The sequence below is a fragment of the Macaca mulatta genome, chromosome 5 (genome assembly GCF_049350105.2).
Source record: "Macaca mulatta isolate MMU2019108-1 chromosome 5, T2T-MMU8v2.0, whole genome shotgun sequence".
NCBI classification, from domain to species: Eukaryota; Metazoa; Chordata; class Mammalia; order Primates; family Cercopithecidae; genus Macaca; species Macaca mulatta.
In genome coordinates, this window is record NC_133410.1 from 159,514,680 (window position 1) to 159,538,362 (window position 23,683).

The 23,683-nt window shown below is 37.0% G+C and overlaps 1 protein-coding gene across 5 annotated transcripts in view; it reads right to left on the minus strand.

Moving 5' to 3' along the window:
• LRBA (LPS responsive beige-like anchor protein) overlaps positions 1-23,683 on the minus strand; it is a 766,998-nt gene that overhangs the window by 663,862 nt on the left and 79,453 nt on the right. For all 5 annotated transcript variants that reach the window (XM_028848808.2, XM_028848811.2, XM_028848807.2 and 2 more), the window contains exons 5-9: positions 11,368-11,463; positions 7,155-7,276; positions 6,939-7,065; positions 6,144-6,263; positions 4,713-4,859 (exon numbers count right to left, since the gene is read on the minus strand). In XM_028848808.2, the coding sequence (XP_028704641.1) occupies positions 4,713-4,859; positions 6,144-6,263; positions 6,939-7,065; positions 7,155-7,276; positions 11,368-11,463 (612 nt within the window). The remainder of the gene's footprint in view (positions 1-4,712; positions 4,860-6,143; positions 6,264-6,938; positions 7,066-7,154; positions 7,277-11,367; positions 11,464-23,683) is intronic.

A 23,683-nucleotide genomic window follows, 5' to 3' on the forward strand; every position in this document is an offset into this window, starting at 1 on the left:
GGTTGAATAATGGTCCTGTGTGTTTATGTGTGTTGTCTGTCACATTTTCTTTATCCATTCATCTGCTACTGGACATCTGGGTTACTTCTATTTCTGAGTTATTGAAAATATTACTATGAACATGGGTGGGCAAATATCTCCTTGTGACCCTATTTCTTGTGTGAAAATGTCTCCAAGATCCTCTTTTCAATTATTTTGTATATATCCCATAAGTGAGATTACTGGATCACATGGAAGTTCTATTTTTAATTTTTTGAGGAACCTCATATTGTTGTCCACAGCAGCTGCACCATTTTTCATTCCCCTCAACAGTGCACAAAAGTACCAATTTCTCCACATTCTCAACAACACTTGTTATTTTCTGTTTTCTTTTTTAAAGAGTCATCCTAAATGGTGAGGCGATAGTTCATTGTAATTTAAATTAGCATTTTTCTAATGTCTAGTGATATTGAGCATCTTTTCGTATGTTCATTGGCTATTTTCATATCTTCTTTAAAGAAATGTCTACTCAACTCTTTTATGGGTTTTTAATTGTTTTGTTGTTGTTGTTGTTGTTGAGTTACAGGATTCATATATTCTGGATATTAATCCTTTATCAGATATATGATTGCTAAATATTTTCTCTCACTCTGTAGGTTACCTTTCCACTCTGCTGGATATTTCCTTTGATGCTCAGAACTTTACAACTTTGACATCATCTTATTTGTCTGTTTTTGCTTTGGTTGCCTGTGCTTTTGGTATCACAATCAATCAAGAAATCACTGCCAAATTCAATGTTGTAAAGCTTTTCCCTTATGTATTCTTTCAGGAGTTTTATAGTTTTACATGTTACTTTTAGGTCTTTAATCCATTTTCAGCTCATTTTTATATACAACATATAATATGAATTAAGTATAAAACTTTTTTTTCTTATTTTTCGCATCTGGATATCCACTTTTCCCAACATCATGTGTCGAACACACTGTCCTTTCCCCAATATGTGGCCTTGCCTCACTTGTCAAAGATCATCTGACCTTATATGCAAAAGTTAATTTCTGGACACTATATTGTGTTCCTTCGGCGTATGTGTCTAAGCAAATCTAACACTGTTTTCATTATGTATTATAGCCTTGTAATAAATTTTGAAATCCGGAAGTGTAAAGCCTGCAACTTTGTTCCCCTTTTTAAAGACTGTTTTGGCTACTGAGAATCCCTTGAGATTCCATATTAATTTTAGAATTGTGTTTCTATTTATGCAAAAAAATGCCATTGGTATTTTGATAAGAACTGCACTGAATCTGTAGATTGCTTTAGGTAGTATGGATTTTTAACATATTAAATCTTCCACAAGATGAACAACGGATGTCTTTACATTTCTTTGGGTCTCTTTAATTTTGTCAGCAACATTTTGTACTTTTCAGTGTACAACTCTTTTGCCTCCTTGGTGGAGTCAGGGTACAGCTCTTTTGCCACTTTGGTTGAGTTTATTTCTAAGTATGTTATCCTTTTTGATGCTATTTTAAAAGAAATTGTGTAATTTTCAAACTGTTCATTATTACTTCATTATTGCTACATAGAAACACAATTGATTTGTGTGTATGATTTTGTGCCTTACAATTCTGCTGAATTCATTTCCTAGTCCTAACAGTTTTTGGTGAAATCTTTAGGGATTTTTAGATACAAGGTCATGCCATATACAAACAGATCATTTTACTTGTTCCCTTCCAATTTAGTTGCCTTTTATTTCTTTTTCTTGCCTAATTGCTCTAACTGGATTTTCAAATACTATGTTGAATAGAAATGGAAAGAATAAGCATCCTTGCTTTGTTCCTGATTTTAGAGGAAAAACTGTCTATTTTTCACTGTTCAGTTAGTCATGGGCTCTTCATATATAATACTTTATTATGTTGAGGTAGTTTCCTTCTATTCATAGATTGTTGAGTGTTTTTTGTTTTGTTTTTTTTTAAATCAAGAAAGAGTGTTGAATTTTGTCAAATGCTTTTTCTGTATCAGTTGATATATGACCATATAAATTTTGTAATTCACTGTTAATGTGGTACATTGCATTGACTGATTTTCATGTTGAACCATCTTTGCATTCCAGAAACAAATCTTAATTTGACAATGTGTATCATTCTTTTAATGTGCTGTTAAATTCAATTTCTTAGTGTTTTATTGAGGATTTTTCCATCAATATTCATCAGGGATATTGGTCTATAGTTTTCTTTCTTTTACTATCTTGATCTGGCTTTGGTATCAGGATAACACTGGCCTCATAAAACCAGTTTGAAAATGTTCCCTCCTCTTAAAATTTTTGTAAATTTGAGGAGAACTGGTGTTAATTCTTCTTCAAATAACTGATAGCATTCTCCAGTGAAGCCATCTAGTCCTCAGCTTTCTTTGTTGAAAAGTTTTTTATTATTGGTTCAATCTCCTTACTAGCTATAGGTCTTTTCAGATTTTTAAAATTTATTCTTGATTCAGTCTCAGTAGGATGTATGTTTCTAGAAAATTATCCATTTCTTCAAAATTATCCAATTTGTTGGCATACTTTTCATAGCATTCTCTTATAATTCTTTCTATTTCTGCGGCATGTTATAATGCCTCCTCCTTAATTTCTGATTTTACTTATTTATGTACTCTTCTTTTTTCCTTAGTCTTCATAAGAATTTGTCAATTTTGTTGATGTTTAATTAAAAAAAAAAAAAAAAAGACCTGTTAGTTTCACTGATTTTTTTCTCACTACTTTTCTATTTTCTATTCCAAGGGTCCCTAACCAGGTATATAACCTATTAGGAACAACAGCAAGAAGTGAGTGGGGGCAAGCAAGCCAAGCTTCATCTGTATTTACAGCCACTCCCTATCACTCACATTACTGCCTGAGCTCCACCTCCTGTCAGATCAGATTTTTATAGGAAGGTGAACCCTATTGTGAACTGTACATGCAAGGGATCTACATTGCGTGCTCCTTATGAGAAATTAATACCTGATAATCTGTCACTGTCTCCCATCACCCCTGGATGGGACCGTCTAGTTGCAGGAAAACAAGCTCAGGGCTCCCACCGATTCTACATTATGGTGAGTCGTATAATTATTTCATTATATATTACAATGTAATAATAACAGAAATAAAGTGCACAATAAACGTAATGCATTTGAATCATCCCAAAACCATTCCTGCTGTGCCCCCACCACCCATGGTATGTGGGAAAACTGTCTTCCATGAAACTGGTCTCTGGGACCAAAAAGGTTGGGGACTGCTGTTCTAGTTCATTCATTTCTGCTCGGATTTTTACCACTTCCTTCTATCTGCTAACACTGACTTTATTTGTTCTTTTTCCAGTTCCATACTGTATAAATTAGGTTGCTGATCTGAGATCTTTCTTATCAGTCATTATCACCATAATCTTCTCTCTTAGACTGAGGTCACTGAATCCCATAAGTTTTGGTAGGTTGTGCTTATATTTTGATTTGTCTCAAGATATTTTCAAATTTTCCTTGTGATTTATCTTTGACCCAATGGCTGTTTTAAGTGTGTTGTTTAATTTCTACATGTTGGTGGACTTTCCAGTTTTTCTTTGGCAACTGGTTTCCAGTTTCATTTTACTGTGGTCAAAAAAGATACTTGGTATAATTTCAATCTTAACTTTGTTGACACTCACTTTGTGGCATAACACATGTCTATCCTGGAGAATGTTCCATGTGTGCTTAAGAAGAATGCAGGCCAGGCGCAGTGGCTCACACCTGCAATCCCAGCACTTTGGGAAGCCAAGGCGGGAGGATCACCTGAGGTCAGGAGTTTGAGACCAGCCTGACCAAAATGGCAAAACCCCATCTCTATTGAAATTACAAAATTAGCCGGGTGTGGTGCCACATGCCTGTAATCCCAGCTACTTGGGAGACTGAGGCAGGAGAATTGCTTGAACCCAGGAGGTGGAGGTTGCAATGAGCCAAGATCGTGCCATTGCACTCCAGCCTGGGCAACAAGAGCGAAACTCTGTCCCAAAAAAAAAAGAAGAAGAAGAAGAAGAAGAATGCACATTCTGCTGTTGTTTCATCGAGTGTTATGTATATTACTGCTAAATACATTGGGCTGCACTGCTGTTCAAGTCTTCTGTTTACTTATTGATCTTCTGTCTGGTTGTTCTATTCATTATTGAAAGTTGAATACTGAAGTCTCCTACTATCATGGTGTTGCTAGCTACTTCTTTTAATTCTATCAAAGTTTGCTTCACATATTTGAGGGCGCTGATATTAGGTACATATATCTATATTTGTCCTATCTTTCTGGCGAACTGACCCTATCATCATAAAACGTCCTTGTCTCTTTTGACAGTTTTTGACTTAAAGTCTATTTTGTCTAATTTAAGTAGGCTACTCCTACTCTTTTCTGGTTACCGTTGGCACACATCTCTATTGTTGTGGGTACATTTTAGGTGTATATATTTGTGGGGCCCATAAGATGTTTTAATACAGTCATGCAACGTGCAATAAGCACATCATGGAGAATGGATATCCATCCCTTCAAGCATTTATCTATTTAGTTGAAAATCATCCAGTTACACTATTTTAAAATGTACAGTTTTTATTGATTATAGTCACCCTACTGTGGTATCAAATAGTAGGTCTCATTTTTTTTTTTTTGTATCTATTAACCAAACTCTGCATGTATAACCCACCTTCAAATCAAGCTGAACTAACATTGGTTAAGCACAAAACAGTAAGTAAACTACCTTGTATCCCAGGCCCAACTGATAAATAGCAAATATCTGAGCTGCATTAAGAGCTTCACTGAAAAGGTAAACTGCAGTCATCTGGCCACAGAATACTCTATTAGCATCTGCTGTTTCTGATGAGCCCAGGAAACATTTGTCAAAGGTCTGTAAACGAAAAAAAAAAAGGAATTAGAAAAAAAAAAAAAACTCCAAAAATAATAAAAACCTATATTATCACAAATGTGTTGTCCATTCTAAACTGTATCTAAATAGACTAAAATAATTTATACCATAAAACCATTAGAAAGAATGTTGAAAAATGTGTATGTAATGATATTAGGGGATATAGAAAAGTTTGAAACACATGTGTTCTCAAGCCAACCCACCTAGATCAAATCCCTGCATCCTATGCCACTGAGTATGGCAAGTTACTTAACCTCTTTGTACTTCACCAATCTGTAAAATGAAGATTATAATAATGCTTATCTTGCAAGGTTGCTGGGGCTTTTTGAAAATAAAGCTATTTATTACAATGCCTGGAATACAAAAAGCACTCAGTAAAAGTTAATGTAAGAAAAAACAGGTTACAAAACGATACTTACATACGAGCCCTTTTTTGTATTAAAAAGGAGCTAACATTTACTGAGCACTCATTCTGCATAAGGCACTCTGGTAATAGATTTATGGATATTATTTAATATCATTTAATCAGATGACAACTTTCTGAGGTATTAATTATTTTATGTCCATTTTCAGGAGGAAAAATACTAAGGCCTAATATTTAGGTAAGGTCATACAGTCAATAAACGACAGAGTTGAGATTCAAACCTAAGTCTGTCTGATTCAGGACCCTGATCTCTTAAGGTTAACATTACAAAATATGTATATATGTGTAGCAAAGGATATGAAAAGAGGAGTTAATGGTGTATGGGTAATATGCTTTATGTTCATTTTCCTGCTCTGTATTTTTCAAGTTTTTATTAAAAAAAAAATAATTACAGGAAAAACATTGTAAATTTCATTCTAACCTATAGATTTATTTTTGAAACCTGTAAATGTTACAACATACTAGTTATCTATAGCAGTTAGAATTATATACAAGATTTATAAGCATGCATCATTTAACTAATTCAGAAAAATGATCAGAACCCTATAGTGGAGGTCTCGTTCATTTTGATAAATGAACCAATGACCCACTCCCCAGATATAGCCACTGTTAGCTATAAATCCTCATTTCTACCTATACAGAATAATTTTATAACAAGGACTAATATTTTAGTGACACATTAAGTTCTATTAACAAATTAACATGCTAGCCAAATTATGTTTATAAAAATCTACCATTGTAATATTTTGAATTTTATATTCAAGTTGTAAAACTTTTTCTTCTTTAAAAAATTCATGCTTTTAAAATCATTTTTTTCATTGCAACATTTTGAAACTACTTACATCACTAGTGTTGACAAACCATGTTATCTCTCCATAGGAAGCCAGTTCACCATTCACATAACATCGAAGTTCACTATTCTTCCATCGGTTATAGATGTGCACTATGGTAACCATATACCACTGAAGAAGCAAAAAACAGTTAAAAAATACAAAGATAACAATTATCCCAATAACGCAACCATATTGATGAGTAAAAGTTAAATGATAAGTTGTAATTCAACCTAAAAATAAAATAAGACTACCTTTGTTAAATTCAATATTTACCTTCTGGAACAATTATCTATTCATGGGCCTTTCAACTGATAAGAACTTAATCACTAGATTATTTTTCCAGCTTTTTATTATGGAAGTTTTCAAACATACCCCAAAAATCTGAAAATCAAGTACAAACACCCCCTTTTCGCACCACCTAGATTCCACAATTGTCAAATTTTTGCCATATTTGCTTAATCTATCTGACTACCTATCTACCTATACATTTTGTTGATGAACCATTTATTAACCACTAAGTTTTAAGGTACAAAAGCAAACACATATTAAATTTGCAATAGTAAAATAAATGCCATAGATATTTCCTATTTGTGTCTCCCTTGATCTCCATAAATAACTAAATTTGCAATCTTTTTCATATCCAAATCAGAGAGGTCAATTATCCAGTGATTTACGCTTCATCTTTTGAAACAGTAAAAATGGAGTTGTGCTTTAGCATGTTATTATATGAATAACATTAAAACTAAGCATTTTGATGACTAGCATAGCTTGTTAACATAACTATGACTCAATAAGATCATGTACCTTTTGTGGCTTGAAATCAAATTTCACACAATGTTGAAAGCCTTTTCCTTTTGACTTTATTGATGTTATAATCAAACAGCCTCCAACAAAATGAGCAGAATAGCCAAGACCTTTGCTGGTTCTGAAACTATAAAGATTAGGTTTTCATTTACCTCTAAATATTCTTCTCAGTTTCAAAGTAAGGTTTTAACACTAATCAGTTACATAAATACATACCAATACAAATACGGTTTATCCTTATCTACATTGATGTTATTTACAGGATCCATTCTAAGCCATGTATGAAATGTAAAACCATTCTGGTACGGCCATTTGGCTATAGGAGGTAATGCAATAGCCTAAAGGAAAGAAACTTTGAGTTATTAACTCACGTGAAACCCCGTATTATTAAAATCATGAAAATAAGACTTTGCAATGCTACATATATTTGTACTACATCACATTACTTTATGTCACAATCAAAATATCTGAAAGAAGACTCTTTATCCGGAAGAAGACTTGTAGTAACTTTTTAATTTTCCCTAATACATAGTAATGTTAATTAAATGAAAAAAATTCAGTGTAACCTGGACACATGAATCTTGTATTCTTCATTTCTTAAAATGAACATATCCACAGAGATTCAAATTAAAAGAGATAGGAAGTGATAACAAATTGGAAATTTGATGAAACTTTAAGGTATTAGAATAGACAAAGATGGACAGGAATGGAAAGACAAAACAGAAAAACTTGGTATATGCTGCTTTTATAAAACTACAAATATAAAACTGAAGAAGATTAGTTCATAATATTTTTATTCAGAGGTCAATATACAAATGGCTTTACCACTCAGTTTAGATTTTTATTTAAAAGATCATACTACATAATAAAAAGATCTTGTATAGCCAAAACAATCTTTAAAAAGAACAGGCCAGACACAGTGGCTCACGCCTGTAATCCCAGCACTTTGGGAGGCCAAGGTGGGTGGATAACCTGAGGTTAGGTGTTCAAGACTGGCCTGACTAACATGGTGAAACCCTGTCTCTACTAAAACAACACAAAAATTAGCCAGTCATGGTAGTGGGTGCCTGTAATCCCAGCTACTCAGGAGGCTGAGGCAGGAGAATTGCTTGAACCCACGAGGCGGAGGTTGCAGTGAGCCGAGATCGTGCCATTGCACTCCAGCCTGGGTGATGGAGAACAAAACTCCATCTCAAAAAAAAAAGAAGAAGAACAAAGTTAGAGGACTCATACTACCAATTTCAAAACCTACCATTAATATAAAGTAACAGGGATGAAGACTGTGGTATTAGCATCAGGCCCTGGTGTCCTTTGGTTAGGCAAATCCTTATTATGCCACCAAAAGGACAAGTGACAAAAGAAAAAATATATACATTGGACTTTATTAAAATTAAAACCTGTGCTTTAAGGAACACCATCAAAAAAGTGAAAAGACAAGCCACAAGAATGGAGTAAACATTTGCAAACTGAATAAATGATAAAGGACTTGTAACCAAAATATATAAAGTACTCCTACAACTCAATAATAAAAGGACAAGTAAAATTTTAAAATGGGCAAAAGATCTCAATATAAATGTTTCCAAAGAAGATATACAAATAGCCAATAAAAACATAAAAAGATGCTCAATATCATTAGCCATAAAGGAAATGCAAATCAAAACTACAATGAGATACCACTTTATACCAACTAGGATAGCTATTAATACAATCACAGAGACAGATATTGGCCGGATGCGGTGGCTCACGCCTATAATCCCAACACTTTGGGAGGCTGAGGCAGATGGCTCACTTGAGGTCAGGAGTTCAAGACCAGCATGGCCAATATGGTGAAATCCCGTCTCTATGAAAAAATACAAAAATCACCTAGGCATGGTGGTATGCACCTGTAATCCCAGCTACTCAGGAAGCTGAGACACAAGAATCGCTTGAACCGGGGAGGCGGAGGTTGCAGTGAGCCAAGAGCACACCAGTGCATTGCAGTCTGGGTGACAGAGCAAGACTCCATCTCAAAAACAAAAAAAAATAGACATTAACCATGTTGGCAAGGATGTAGAGAAATTTGACCCTTATGCATTGCTAGTGGAATCATAAAATGTTACAGCTACTTTGAAAAATAGTCTGCAAGTTCATCAAAATGTTAAACAAAGACCATACGACCCAGTCTAGAGATGGGGACATTAAAACATATGTCCACACATAAAATTGTACACTAATGTCCATAGCAGTATTATTCATAGTAGCCCAAAAAGTGAAAATCCCAGATATCCATTAGTTGACAAATGATTAAATAAAGTATGGTATATCCGTACAATATAATATTAGCCATAAAAAGGAAAGAAGTACTGATACATGCTATACCATGGATGGACCCTGAAAACATTATGATAAATGAAAAAAGGCAGTCACAAAATACCACATGTTGTATGATTCCACTAATATGAATGGTCCAGAATAGGGCTGGGGAATATGGGGAGTGGCTGCTAATCAGTATGGGGTTTCTTTTGGGTGTGATGAGAATGTCCCAAAATTGACTGTGGTGATGGTTGACAACTCTGTGAACACATTTACCTACTGTACTATATACTTTAAAGGAGTTAATTGTGTAGTATGTGAATTATATCTCAATAAAGCTGTTTTTTAAAAAATTCAAACTATACAAGCTTCTGTTTTATTGTAACTTACATATGCATTTATGTATACATATAATATATACATACATTCTTTTATATGTATTAGATATGGCCTAAAATATGAAAGACATCACAGAGACAAACTTCAGTAATAACACTGAGACTTCAAGAGGCTGATTTAAAATGAACGTTGCATTAAGAAAAAAGGAAAAGAATAACTACAACTCACAGACTGACAAAAAAAAATTTTAGGAGAAAAACATATATTCAGTGTGTACACATGTTGTCTCTCACCAAAAATAATAGCAAAGATGTATAAGTTTTGCAAAAATACTTCATTCATGAATACTTTAAATTCCCAGTAAAAGCTATGTTTAAGGAAAGGAAGTCACTGAACATATTTAAAACATCTATTCTCTTCAAGTTTCAAAAGCTGTTCAGCTCACCTGCCCTACTTTCAAGATAAATGCATGCACTGCAATCTCAGAGAACTGTAAATAATAAAATTATAACATGAGGCACGAAAAAAGTTAATCTCTTAAGAACACTTTTTTTAATGTTAGAGGCAATGATAGGCTATGATAAGAAAGTAAAATTATTCTGAAAAGCTACAAATCTAAAAGCCTTATAAGGAAAAACTGTAAAGGAAAAAACTGGGCAATAAAACTTTTCAAAGAAAGTTGTATATTGTGTATATAAAACTCAAATATCACAAATGTCATATTAAAACATATTCTTATCTTTCTGCAGATATTGCCAGGCTACACAGGGCCTAATATAAGATTTTATGAGAACAAACATAAAACAATGATTGAAAGATAAGCTCAGGAAAAGAACAGACTGAAATATCTTTTTTAAAAGTTTGTTTTGGGCCGGGCGTGGTGACTCACGCCTGTAATCCCAGCACTTCGGGAGGCTGAGGTGGATGGATCACCTGAGGTCAGGAGTTCCAGACAAGCCTGGCCAACATGGCAAAACCCCATCACTACTAAAAATACAAAAATTAGTCAGGCTTGGTGGTGGGTGCTTGTAATCCCAGCTACTCAGGAGGCTGAGGCAGGAGAATCACTAGAACCCGGGAGGCAGAGGTTGCAGTGAGCCGAGCTCGCGCCACTGCACTCCAGCCTGGGCAACAAGAGCAAAACTCTGTCTCAAAAAGAAAAAAAAAATAGTTTGTTTTGCTTGTAAAAGACTGACCAACGTAATAATGAGGAGATTTTAAAAACTTCCATAAATAACATATATATTATAGAATGTGCTTCAATAACATTATGAAACATTACAGATATCACTATTATACATAATTGTCTTATGTATAAACTGATTAACAGCTTACAGGAACGCTGAGATCAACATAATTTGGAAACTCACAAGTAAAGGAAAACTTGCATAGTAAATTTCAAAGCCTCTATGTCTTCACTATCATTCTATACACCAGGTACAAAAAAAAACACAGGTAGAGTAATGAAAGGTGAGAGAAAAATGTTCACAAAGACAGACATGAAGGTGTTACACACAAACAGCTCCTTAAGACAACACGGCTATGTTTAAAAGAATGAGGTTCTTATTCCATTGCTGACTCAAGCTGTGACTGAACATTTTCTCAACTAATTTAAGCCTCTGTTTCCTCAACCTCCAAAGCAATTACAAAAAAGTAACATGCAGTCATAAGGATTAAAGTATGTTGAACAGAAGTTTCTACCTAGCACAGAACCTGTCAGGGGTGTTCACAGGGCTGTACTTTCAGGGAGCAAAGGAAAGAAGAACTGGGAGTGATTTCCTCATTAATATTTACTTACTGCAGCACTCTTTCCCGGAAAGTTAAAAAAGGCATCAGGACCATACTTCTGAGGCATATGTTTTAACACAGACAGCAACTTCCCAGCATGTGCAGGCTATGAAGATAATTAACAATTCATTAACCACAGTATTCACCATAAGACCAAAAAAAAAAAAAAACACATTTTTAATATAGTCTTGCTTTAATGTATACAGGAATAATGCTATAAGCTTAAAAGCATAGAAAACAACTTTTATTTTCAATTATCTTAAAGAAATAATGTACTCTACACCAGTTTTTGTAATGCTCTAGGGCCTATTAGGTATTCAATAAATACAAGCCAATATTATTAGACACCTGAAACTCTTCTCCAAGCTGCAGCAAAAATGATCTTTTTCTTTCTTTCTTTTTTTGAGACGGAGTCTCGTTCTGCCGCCCAGGCTGGAGTCCAAGTGCAGTGGCGCGATCTCGGCTCACTGCAAACTCTGCCTCCCGGGTTCAAGTGATTCACCTGCAGAGTAGCTGGGATTACAGGTGTGTGCCACCACACCAGCTAATTTTTTTGTTTGTTTGTTTTGATTTTGAGATGGAGTCTCGCTCTGTCACTCAGGATAGACTGCAATGGTGCAATCTCAGCTCACCACAACCTCTTCCTCCCAGGTTCAAGCAATTCTCCTGCTTCGGCCTTCCAAGCACCTGTGTGGTACAGGTGCACGCCACCACACACAGCTAACTTGTATTTTTAGCAGAGATGGGGTTTCTCCATGTTGGTCAGGCTGGTCTTGAACCGACCTCAGGTGATCCATCCACCTGGGCCTCCCAAAGTACTGGAATTACGGGCATAAGCCACCGTGCCTGGCCTATATTTTTTGTATTTTTAGTAGAGGCAGGGTTTCACCACATTGGCCAGGCTGGTCTCAAAATCCTGACTTCAAGTGATCCGCCTGCCTCAGCCTCCCAAAGTGCTGGGATTACAGGCATGAGCCACCACACCCAGCGAAAAATGATCTTTTAAAAATACAAACTACATCAACCCACCACCCACCCTTCTTTAAAATTAAGACACTTAATAATTTAACAAATACTTAAATAATGCTTACTCCACTGTTAAAGGTACTTCAAAAAGATACTTGTACAAGCATGTTTATAGCAGCATAACTGACAATTGCAAAATCGTGGAACCAACCCAAATGCCCATCAATCAATGAGTGGATAAAGAAACTGTGATAAGATGGCCGAATAGGAACAGCTCCAGCCTCCAGGCCCAGCGTGAGCGACACAGAAGATAGGTGATTTCTGCATTTTCAACTGAGGTACCAGGTTCATCTCACTGGGTCATGTCAGAGAGTTGGCGCTGGTCCGTGGGTGCAGCCCGACCAGCAAGAGCTGAAGCAGGGCGAGGCATCGCCTCACCTGGGAAGCGCAAGGGGGAAGGGAATTCCTTTTCCTAGCCAAAGGAAATTGAGACACACAACACCTGGAAAATCGGGTAACTCCCACCCTAATACTGCACTTTACCAAGAGTCCTAGCAAACGGCACACCAGGAGACTATATCCCACACCTGGCCCAGAGGGTCCCACGCCCACGGAGCCTCCCTCATTGCTAGCACAGCAGTCTGAGATCTAACTGCAAGGCAGCAGCAAGGCTGGGGGAGGGGTGCCCACCATTGCTGAGGCTTAAGTAGGTAAACAAAGCCACCTGGAAGCTCAAATTGGGTGGAGCCCACCACAGCTCAAGGAGGCCGGCCTGCCTCTGTAGACTCCTCCTCTGGGGACAGGTCATAGCTAAACAAAAAGCAGCAGAAACCTCGACAGAGGTAAATGCCCCCGTCTGAAAGCTCTGAAGAGAGCAGTGGATCTCCCAGTACAGAGGTTGAGATCTGAGAACAGACAGACTGCCTGCTTAAGTGGGTCCCTGACCCGAGTAGCCCAACTGGGAGACATCCCTCACTAGGTGCAGACTGACACCTCACACCTCACACGGCGGGGTACACCCCTGAGACAAAGCTTCTACAGCAAGAATCAGACAGCAACACTCACTGTTCAGCAATATTCTATCTTCTGCAGCCTCCACTGCTGATACCCAGGCAAACAAGGTCTGGAGAGGACCTCAAGCAAACTCTAACAGACCTACAGCTGAGGGTCCTGAGTGTTAGAAGGAAAACTAACAAACAGAAAGAACACCCACACCAAAACCCCAGCAGTACGTCACCATCATCAAAGACCAAAGGCAGATAAAACCACAAAGATGGGGAAAAAACAGTGCAGAAAAGCTGGAAATTCAAAAAATCAGAGCACATCTCCCCCTCCAAAGGAATGCAGCTCATCGCCAGCAACAAAACAAAGCTGGACGGAGAAAGACTCTGATGAGTCGAGAGATAAAGGCTTCAGTCAATCAAACTTCTCAGAGCTAAAGGAGGAACTACGTAACCAGCACAAAGAAACTAAAAACCTTCAAAAAAGATTTGACAAATGGCTAACTAGAATAACCAATATAGAGCAGTCCTTAAAAGAAATGATAGAGATGAAAACCATAACACGAGAACTACGTGACAAATGCACAAGCTTCAGTAACTGACTCGATCATCTGGAAGAAAGAGTATCAGCGATTGAAGATCAAATGAATGAAATGAAGCGAGAAGAGAAGTATAGAGAAAAAAGAGTAAAAAGAAATGAACAAAGCCTCCAAGAAATATGGGATTATGTGAAAAGACCAAATCTACGTCTGATTGGAGTGCCTGAAAGTGACGGGGAAAATGGAACCAAGCTGGAAAACACTCTGCAGGATATCATCCAGGAGAACTTCCCCAACCTAGTAAGGCAGGCCAACATCCAAATTCAGGAAATACAGAGAATGCCACAAAGATACTCCTCGAGAAGAGCAACTCCAAGACACATAATTGTCAGATTCACCAAAGTTGAAATGAAGGAAAAAATGTTAAGGGCAGCCAGAGAGAAAGGTCGGGTTACCCACAAAGGGAAGCCCATCAGACTAACAGCAGATCTCTCAGCAGAAACTCTACAAGCCAGAAGAGAGTGGGGGCCAACACTCAACATTCTGAAAGAAAAGAATTTTCAACCCAGAATTTCATATCCAGCCAAACTAAGCTTCATAAGCAAAGGAGAAATAAAATCCTTTACAGACAAGCAAATGCTGAGAGATTTTGTCAACACCAGGCCTGCCCTACAAGAGATCCTGAAAGAAGCAGTAAACATGGAAAGGAACAACAGGTACCAGCCATTGCAAAAACATGTCAAAATGTAAAGTCCATCGATGCTAGGAAGAAACTGCGCATCAACTAGCGAGCAAAATAACCAGCTAATATCATAATGACAGGATCAAGTCCACACATGACAATATTAACCTTAAATGTAAATGGACTAAATGGTCCAATTAAAAGACACAGACTGGCAAATTGGATAGAGTCAAGACCCATCAGTTTGCTGTATTCAGGGGACCCATCTCACATGCAGAGACACACATAGGCTCAAAATAAAGGGATGGAGGAAGATCTACCAAGCAAATGGAGAACAAAAAAAAGCAGGGGTTGCAATCCTAGTCTCTGATAAAACAGACTTTAAACTATCAATGATCAAAAGAGACAAAGAAGGCCATTACATAATGGTAAAGGGATCAATTCATCAGGAAGAGCTAACTATCCTAAATATATATGCACCCAATACAGGAGCACCCAGATTCATAAAGCAAGTCCTTAGAGACTTACAAAGAGACTTAGACTCCCATACAATAATAATGGGAGACTTTAACACCCCACTGTCAACATTAGACAGATCAACAAGACAGAAAGTTAACAAGGATATCCAGGAATTGAACTCAACTCTGCACCAAGCAGACCTAATAGACATCTACAGAAATCTCCACCTCAAATCAACAGAATATACATTATTCTCAGCACCACATCGCACTTATTCCAAAATTGACCACATAGTTGGAAGTAAAGCACTCCTCAGCAAATGTACAAGAACAGAAATTATAACAAACTGTCTGTCAGACCACAGTGCAAACAAACTAGAACTCAGGACTAAGAAACTCAATCAAAACCGCTCAACTACGTCGAAACTGAACAACCTGCTCCTGAATGACTACTGGGTCCATAACAAAATGAAGGCAGAAATAAAGATGTTCTTTGAAACCAATGAGAACAAAGATACAACATACCAGAATCTCTGGGACACATTTAAAGCAGTGTGTAGAGGGAAATTTATAGCACTAAATGCCCACAAGAGAAAGCTGGAAAGATCTAAAATTGACACCCTAACATCACAATTAAAAGAGCTAGAGAAGCAAGAGCAAACACATTCAAAAGCTAGCAGAAGGCAAGAAATAACTAAGATCAGAGCATAACTGAAGGAGATAGAGACACAAAAAACCCTCCAAAAAAATCAATGAATCCAGGAGCTACTTTTTTGAAAAGATCACCAAAATTGATAGACCGCTAGCAAGACTAATAAAGAAGAAAAGACAGAAGAATAAAATACATGCAATAAAAAATGATAAAGGGGATATCACCACCGACCCCACAGAAATACAAACTACCATCAGAGAATACTATAAACACCTCTACGCAAATAAACTAGAAAACCTAGAAGAAATGGATAATTTCCTGGACACTTACACTCTCCCAAGACTAAACCAGGAAGAAGTTGAATCCCTGAATAGACCAATAGCAGGCTCTGAAATTGAGGCAATAATTAATAGCCTACCGACCAAAAAAGTCCAGGACCAGACGGATTCACAGCCGAATTCTACCAGAGGTACAAAGAGGAGCTGGTACCATTCCTTCTGAAACTATTCCAATCAATAGAAAAAGAGGGAATCTTCCCTAACTCATTTTATGAGGCTAACATCATCCTGATACCAAAGCCTGGCAGAGACACAACAAAAAAAGAGAATTAGACCAATATCCCTGATGAACATCGATGCAAATTTCCTCAATAAAATACTGGCAAAGTGAATCCAGCAGCACATCAAAAAGCTTATCCACCATGATCAAGTGGGCTTCATCCCTGGGATGCAAGGCTGGTTCAACATATGCAAATCAATAAACGTAATCCAGCATATAAACAGAACCAAAGACAAAAACCACATGATTATCTCAATAGATGCAGAAAAGGCCTTTGACAAAATTCAACAGCCCTTCATGCTAAAAACTCTCAATAAATTCGGTACTGATGGAACGTATCTCAAAATAGTAAGAGCTATTTATGAAAAACCCACAGCCAATATCATACTGAATGGGCAAAAACTGGAAGCATTCCCTTTGAAAACTGGCACAAGACAGGGATGCCATCTCTCACCATTCCTATTCAACATAGTGTTGGAAGTTCTGGCTAGGGCAATCAGGCAAGAGAAAGAAATAAAGGGTATTCAGTTAGGAAAAGAAGAAGTCAAATTGTCCCTGTTTGCAGATGACATGATTGTATATTAAGAAAACCCCATTGTCTCAGTCCCAAATCTCCTTAAGCCGATAAGCAACTTCAGCAAAGTCTCAGGATACAAAATCAATGTGCAAAAATCACACGCATTCTTATACACCAGGAACAGACAAACAGAGAGCTAAATCATGAATGAACTCCCATTCACAATAGCTTCAAAGAGAATAAAATACCTAGGAATCCAACTTACAAGAGACGTAAAGGACCTTTCAAGGAGAACTACAGACCACTGCTCAGTGAAATCAAAGAGGACACAAACAAATGGAAGAACATACCATGCTCATGAATAGGAAGAATCAATATTGTGAAAATGGCCATACTGCCCAAGGTAATTTATAGATTCAATGCCATCCCCATTAAGCTACCAATGACTTTCTTCACAGAATTGGAGAAAACTGCTTTAAAGTTCATATGGAACCAAAAAAGAGCCCGCATTGCCAAGACAATTCTAAGCCAAAGAACAAAGCTGGAGGCATCATGCTACCTGACTTCAAACTATACTACAAGGCTACAGTAACCAAAACAGCATGGTACTGGTACCAAAACAGAGATACAGACCAATGGAATAGAACAGAGCCCTCAGAAATAATACCACACATCTACAGCCATCTGATCTTTGACAAACCTGACAAAAACAAGAAATGGGGAAAGGATTCCCTATTTAATAAATGGTGCTCGGAAAATTGGCTAGCCATAAGTAGAAAGCTGAAATTGGATCCTTTCCTTATTCCTTATATGAAAATTAATTCAAGATGGATTAGAGGGTTACATGTTAGAACTAAAACCATAAAAACCCTAGAAGAAAATCTAGGTAATACTATTCAGGACATAGGCATGGGCAAGGACTTCACGTCTAAAATACCAAAAGCAATGGCAACAAAGGCCAAAATTGACAAACGGGATCTAATTAAACTAAAGAGCCTCTGCACAGCAAAAGAAACTACCATCAGAGTGAACAGGCAACCTACAGAATGGGAGAAAATTTTTGCAATCTACCCATCTGTCAAAGGGCTAATATCCAGAACCTATAAAGAACTCAGTCAAATTTACAAGAAAAAAAACAAACAACCCCATCGAAAAGTGGACAAATGATATGAACAGACACTTCTCAAAAGAAGACATTCATGCAGCCAACAGACACATGAAAAAATGCTCATCATCACTCTCCATCAGAGAAATGCAAATCAAAACCACAATGAGATACCATCTCACACCAGTTACAATGGCAATCATTATAAAATCAGGAAACAACAAGTGCTGGAGAGGATGTGGAGAAATAGGAAAACTTGCACACTGTTGGTGGGACTGTAAACTAGTTCAACCATTGTGGAAAACAGTGTGGCGATTCCTCAAGGATCTAGAACTAGAAATACCATTTGATCCAGCCATCCCATTACTGGAGATATACCCAAAGGATTATAAGTCATGCTGCTGTAAAGACACATGCACACGTATATTTATTGCGGCACTATTCACAGTAGCAAAGACTTGGAATCAACCCAAATGTCCATCAGTGACAGACTGGATTAAGAAAATGTGGCGCATATACACCATGGAATACTATGCAGCCATAAAAAAGAATGAGTTCATGTCCTTTGTAGGGACATGGATGCAGCTGGAAACCATCATTCTCAGCAAACTACCGCAAGAACAGAAAACCAAATACCGCATGTTCTCACTCATAGGTGGGAACTGAACAATGAGATCACTTGGACACAGGAAGGGGAACATCACACACCGGGTCCTATTGTGGGGAGGGGAGAGGAGGGAGGGATAGCATTAGGAGATATACCTAATGTAAATGATGAGTTAATGGGTGCAGCACACCAACATGGCACATGTATACATATGTAACAAACCTGCACGTTGTGCACATGTATCCTAGAACTTAAAGTATAATTAAAAAAAAAAAGAAAGAAACTGTGATACTACTGGAATACTACTCAGCCATTAAAAGGAATGAATTAACAGCATTTGCAGTGACCTGGATAAGACTAGAAACTATTATTCTAAGTGAAGTAACTTAGGAATGGAAAACCAAACATTGTATGTTCTCACTGATACGTGGGAGAAGCTGTGAGAACGCAAAGGAATAAGAACGATACAATGGACTTCGGGGACTTGGGGTAAGAGTGGGAGGGGGGCGAGAGATAAAAGACTACAAATATGGTGCGGTGTATACTGCTCAAGTGATGGGTGCACCAAAATCTCACAAATTCACCACTAAAGAACTTACTCATGTAATCAAATACCACCTATACCCCAATAACTTATGGAAAAATAAAATTAAAAAAATAAAAATAAACATTTCAAAAAAAAGGTACTTCAAAAACACTAAAATATTTTAACCTCATAATCACCCTATGGGATGGTATTATTATTATTATCCCCAGTTTACAGAAAAAGAATCTGACGCAGGGAACATTCCCAAAGTCATATGGGTAATAACTGTCAAGGTCAGGATCAGAACTCAATCTGCTCCAGAGTCCATCCTTTTAAACAACTATACAGATGCTCCTCAACTTATGATAGGGTTACATCCTGATAAACCCACAGTAAGTAGAAAATAATGTAAATAGAAAGTATGTTTTCAACCCAAAATACTGTCAACTTAAGATGGGTTTAGCTGGAGGTAGCCCCATCCTAAGTCAAGGAGCATACGGAATGCATATCACTTTCACACCATCGTAAAGTCAAAGAAAAAAAAAACTGTACTTTCACCATTAAAATAGAGACCAAAACCTTTAACATAGACTATAAGATACTTTATCTACCTCTTTAGCCTCATTTTGCTTCTTACTCTCCCCTTCTCCCTGCACTCCATCCTTTTTTCTCAGTCTTCTTCCCACAACAAGGCCTCAGCAAAAGCTATTCCTTAAGCTTAAAATGTTCTCAAAAGGGCTCCTCTACTCCCCTCTTAACCAAGTCAACCTTACCCAGCCTTTAGAGCTCATGTTAACAGTCACTTCCTCAGGGTAGCCTTCCTTGAAATTGAGAGTGGATTAAACTTCCCTATCATATTTCGTTCTACAATATACCTTTACTGCATAGCATATAAATATATGTATACACATAGCATATACATACAAAAGCTGCAACGCTGAGTTTATTTGATTAATGTTTCTTTGGTCCACAAGTCTCTAATACTGAAACAATCAGCAATAAAAATGAAAAATCTCATTTGCAGTTACAAGGATAAACAAAAGATAATCAGACATACCATGTCATTTTAATCTGTTTATAAGCAAATAAGAAAAGTGCAGGGCATTCCTCCTTGTTAAAAGTTTAAAAGTTCAAAACAGGGTCAAACTACAAATGAAATCACTGGTTTGCCTTCATCTTATTTTCATAGATGATATAAATTATAATTACTAACTGTGTAAAAGAGTTTGGCTACCTTTCACCTAAATATTAAGTGGAAAGCTTCATTCTTAAGTGAACAAGAAATTTTCAATTAATCATACTGCTCAATTATAAAAGCATAATAACAAGTAACTACAATCAGTGATTTTTTTAAAATAAATTCCAAAGTAAAATAACCAAAAATAACTTTGCAGTTAAAAATAAAAATACAGTATTGTAGCATGTCCATCTAGAAACATCATTCCTCCAAATTTCCTTTCCTATAAATCAGTCAACAAAAGAACACATTAAGATAAGCACTTTACTTGACAGACATTGCTGGGGGAGTATATACTGTACTGGGAAAGCCTTTCAGAAAAAAACTTAGGCCAGGCACAGTGGCTCACATCTGTAATCTCAACACTTTCGGAGGCCAAGGTGGAGGGATCGCTTGAGCCTAGGGGTTTAAGATCAGCCTGGGCAACATGGCAAAACTCCATCTCTACAAAACAATACAAAAATTAGCCAAGAATGGTGGCAAGTGCCTGTGGTCCCAGCTATTTGGAAGGCTGAGGTGGGAGGAGTGCTTGACTTAGGACGCAGAGGTTTCAGGGAGCCGAGATAGCACCACTGCACTCCAACCTGGGTAACAGAGCAAGACTCTGTCTGAGAAAGAAAAAGAAAGAGGAAAGGAAAAAGATGTAGTAGTCATATTTCAAGAGTCTGTAAAAACGTTCATGTCCACCAATGCACTATTTCCACATGCAAAAATCTATGCTAAAGTAATCATCACAAAGGCAGAGATTTAGATACAGAGAGTTTTTCGCTGCACTGCTATGACAGCAAAAGATAGAAATAATATGCCTAATATTAAATAACTAAATAAATATAATGAATATCTGAGCAAGGCCTTGCTCTCATTTTATAAATAGTTCATTATTTTTTCCCTTTATCATCTAAACCTATTCTCATTCTCCTCTCGCTCCCCATAGGCCGCTATATTAACATGTTTAATCTTTTATATGTAGATTATTCCTTCAAAAATGTTTTTTGGGGCTGAGTGTGGTGGCTCACGCCTGTAATCCTAGCACTTTGGGAGGACTGCTTGAGCTCAGGAGTTTGAGACCAGTCTGGACAACATGGCGAAACCCAGTCTCTAAAAGAAATGCAAAAATTAGCCCAGCATGGTGGTGCACATCCATGGTCCCAGCTACTTCGGAGGCTGAGGTGGCAGGATCTCTTGAGCCCAGGAAGCTGAGAATGCAGTGAGCCATGATCACACCACTGCACTCTAGTCTGGGTGAGAGTGAGACCCTGTCTTAAAAAAAAAGAAAAAAAAGTTTTTTGTGTGCTTATACTTATCATCGCTTTCTTCCTATATATTTTACATCTATTCTTATTACTCCATGCACTGATTCTGTTATAGAACAATCTATTCTGTGCCTTTTGTACATTTTACCAATCCACTCTCTTAATGATGACCATCCATGTTAACATTCACTGCCTTCAAAAATAATACTTCAGTGAACATCCTCGTGTATTTTATGGATCTATGTGAGAAGTTCTTGGAACATGCACTAAGTAGTGAATTACTAAATCACTGGATACAGTATAATTAACATGACTAAGTAGTACTAGACTCATCTTGAGGTTGCCTCCACTAGCATTGATTCTAACGAAAAGCATACCAAGTATAAAATAACTCTGTATCCCAAACTATACTTGCCATTTTCCAACTTTAAAATTCTTGAGAAACTACAGATGGAAGGTGACATATCAATACTGTTTTAATGTGAATGTCTCTAATTATTAATGATTTTGTGTTAACCTGATTGTGTGGTTTCTACCTCTGTAAATAAATATTAGTTCATGTTATTTGCTATTTTCTTACCTATAATTTTCTATGCTTATGAATATAATAAAAATATGTTACATATTCAGAATAAATAATGTGAATATAAATAAAAACCAAAATTAAATATATACTTTCTCTTCTGGACACGACACAGTAACATGACCTGGACGCACCAACCTAGCATAAACAACTAGAAAAGTGGGCAAAATGTATCAAACAAAAACAGTTTTCAGTATGGAGGAAGAGGTAGTTCAAGACTGTGATCCCTGAGAAAACAAACAAAATGACTTTAAACCTGGTGTCAATTTCCATATCATTGCACAGGGAAACCAAACAAAACTTGAAAGTCTCAGTGAGTTGGAAAGAAAGTGGAGTCCACAGTGGATAGAAGTTTCAGAGCAGAATACTACGGAGGAAAGAACTGAACAGAGAAGTCCCAGAAATCTGCACTGACTCTTTGGCTTAATGCCAGACTGATCATGCTTACGATAAAACTCAACATGGTGGGGCTAAGATAGTAAGAGCTTCAAGTTAAAGAATTCCCAAAACTAATACAGAGCTAGGAATTGTTGAGACCCTACTAGACACTTTGGAGAGACCACAGTCTTGCTACCTCCCGTCCTATGTCTGCGACTTAAGAGTTACTCAATAGAGACTCTGTAAGAGACATGCCTGAATAGTAAGGCTAAACTAGCCCTAGCATAACAGCCACTCTAAACCTTACTGGGAAAAAAAAAAAAAAAAAAAAAAAAAACCTTTAAACTAGTTTTAAAGGATAAAGTTGATCCCACAAATAACTTTGATCCACAAATAACTTATCTGCCTGCAAAACCAGTCTAACAATCATAAAAGGAATATGACAAAATCCAGCTCTCAGCAACATAAAATTTGCTGTCTGATATGCTGTCGAAATTCAGTAGCCATAAGCAGCAGAAAAATGTGACCTACATAAAGAAGCAAAATCAATGAGTAAACTGACCTAGAAAATGACATTCTAGAATGAAAAAATAAGAGCATTAAAGCAACTATTAATATACTAAATATTTTCAAGGATTTAAAAGAATTAAATAAGGAAAAAAATGGAAAATATTTAAAAGAACCAAATAGAATTTACAGAAAGAGGCCAGGCACGGTGGCTCACACCTGTAATCCCAGCACTTTGGGAGGCCAAGACGGGCGGATCACAGGGTCAGGAGTTCAAGAACATCCTGGTCAACATGGTGAAACCCCGTCTCTACTAAAAATAGAAAAGTCAGCCAGGTGTCGTGGCGTGCACCTGTAATCCCAGCTACTCAGGAGGCTGACGCAGGAGAATCACTTGAACCCAGGAGGTGGAGGTTGCAGTGAGCTAAGATCACACCACTGCACTCTAGCCTGGCAACAGAGCAAGACTCCATCTCAGAAAAAAAAAAAAAGAATTTACAGAAAGAAAAATACACTATCTGAAATTTCAGTGGATGGAATTAACACACTGCGAAGAAAAGATCAGTTAACTTGAAACTAGAGCAATAAAAACAATTTAAAATAAAGCACAAAAACACTAAAAAAAGAGTTAACAGATCTCAGTAACCTGTGAGACAATATCAAGAGGTCTAGTATATCTGTAATTGGAGTCCCAGAAAAGATGGGAAGGGGGGACAAGAAGACAGTATTTGAAGAAACAATGACTAAAATGTTTCCA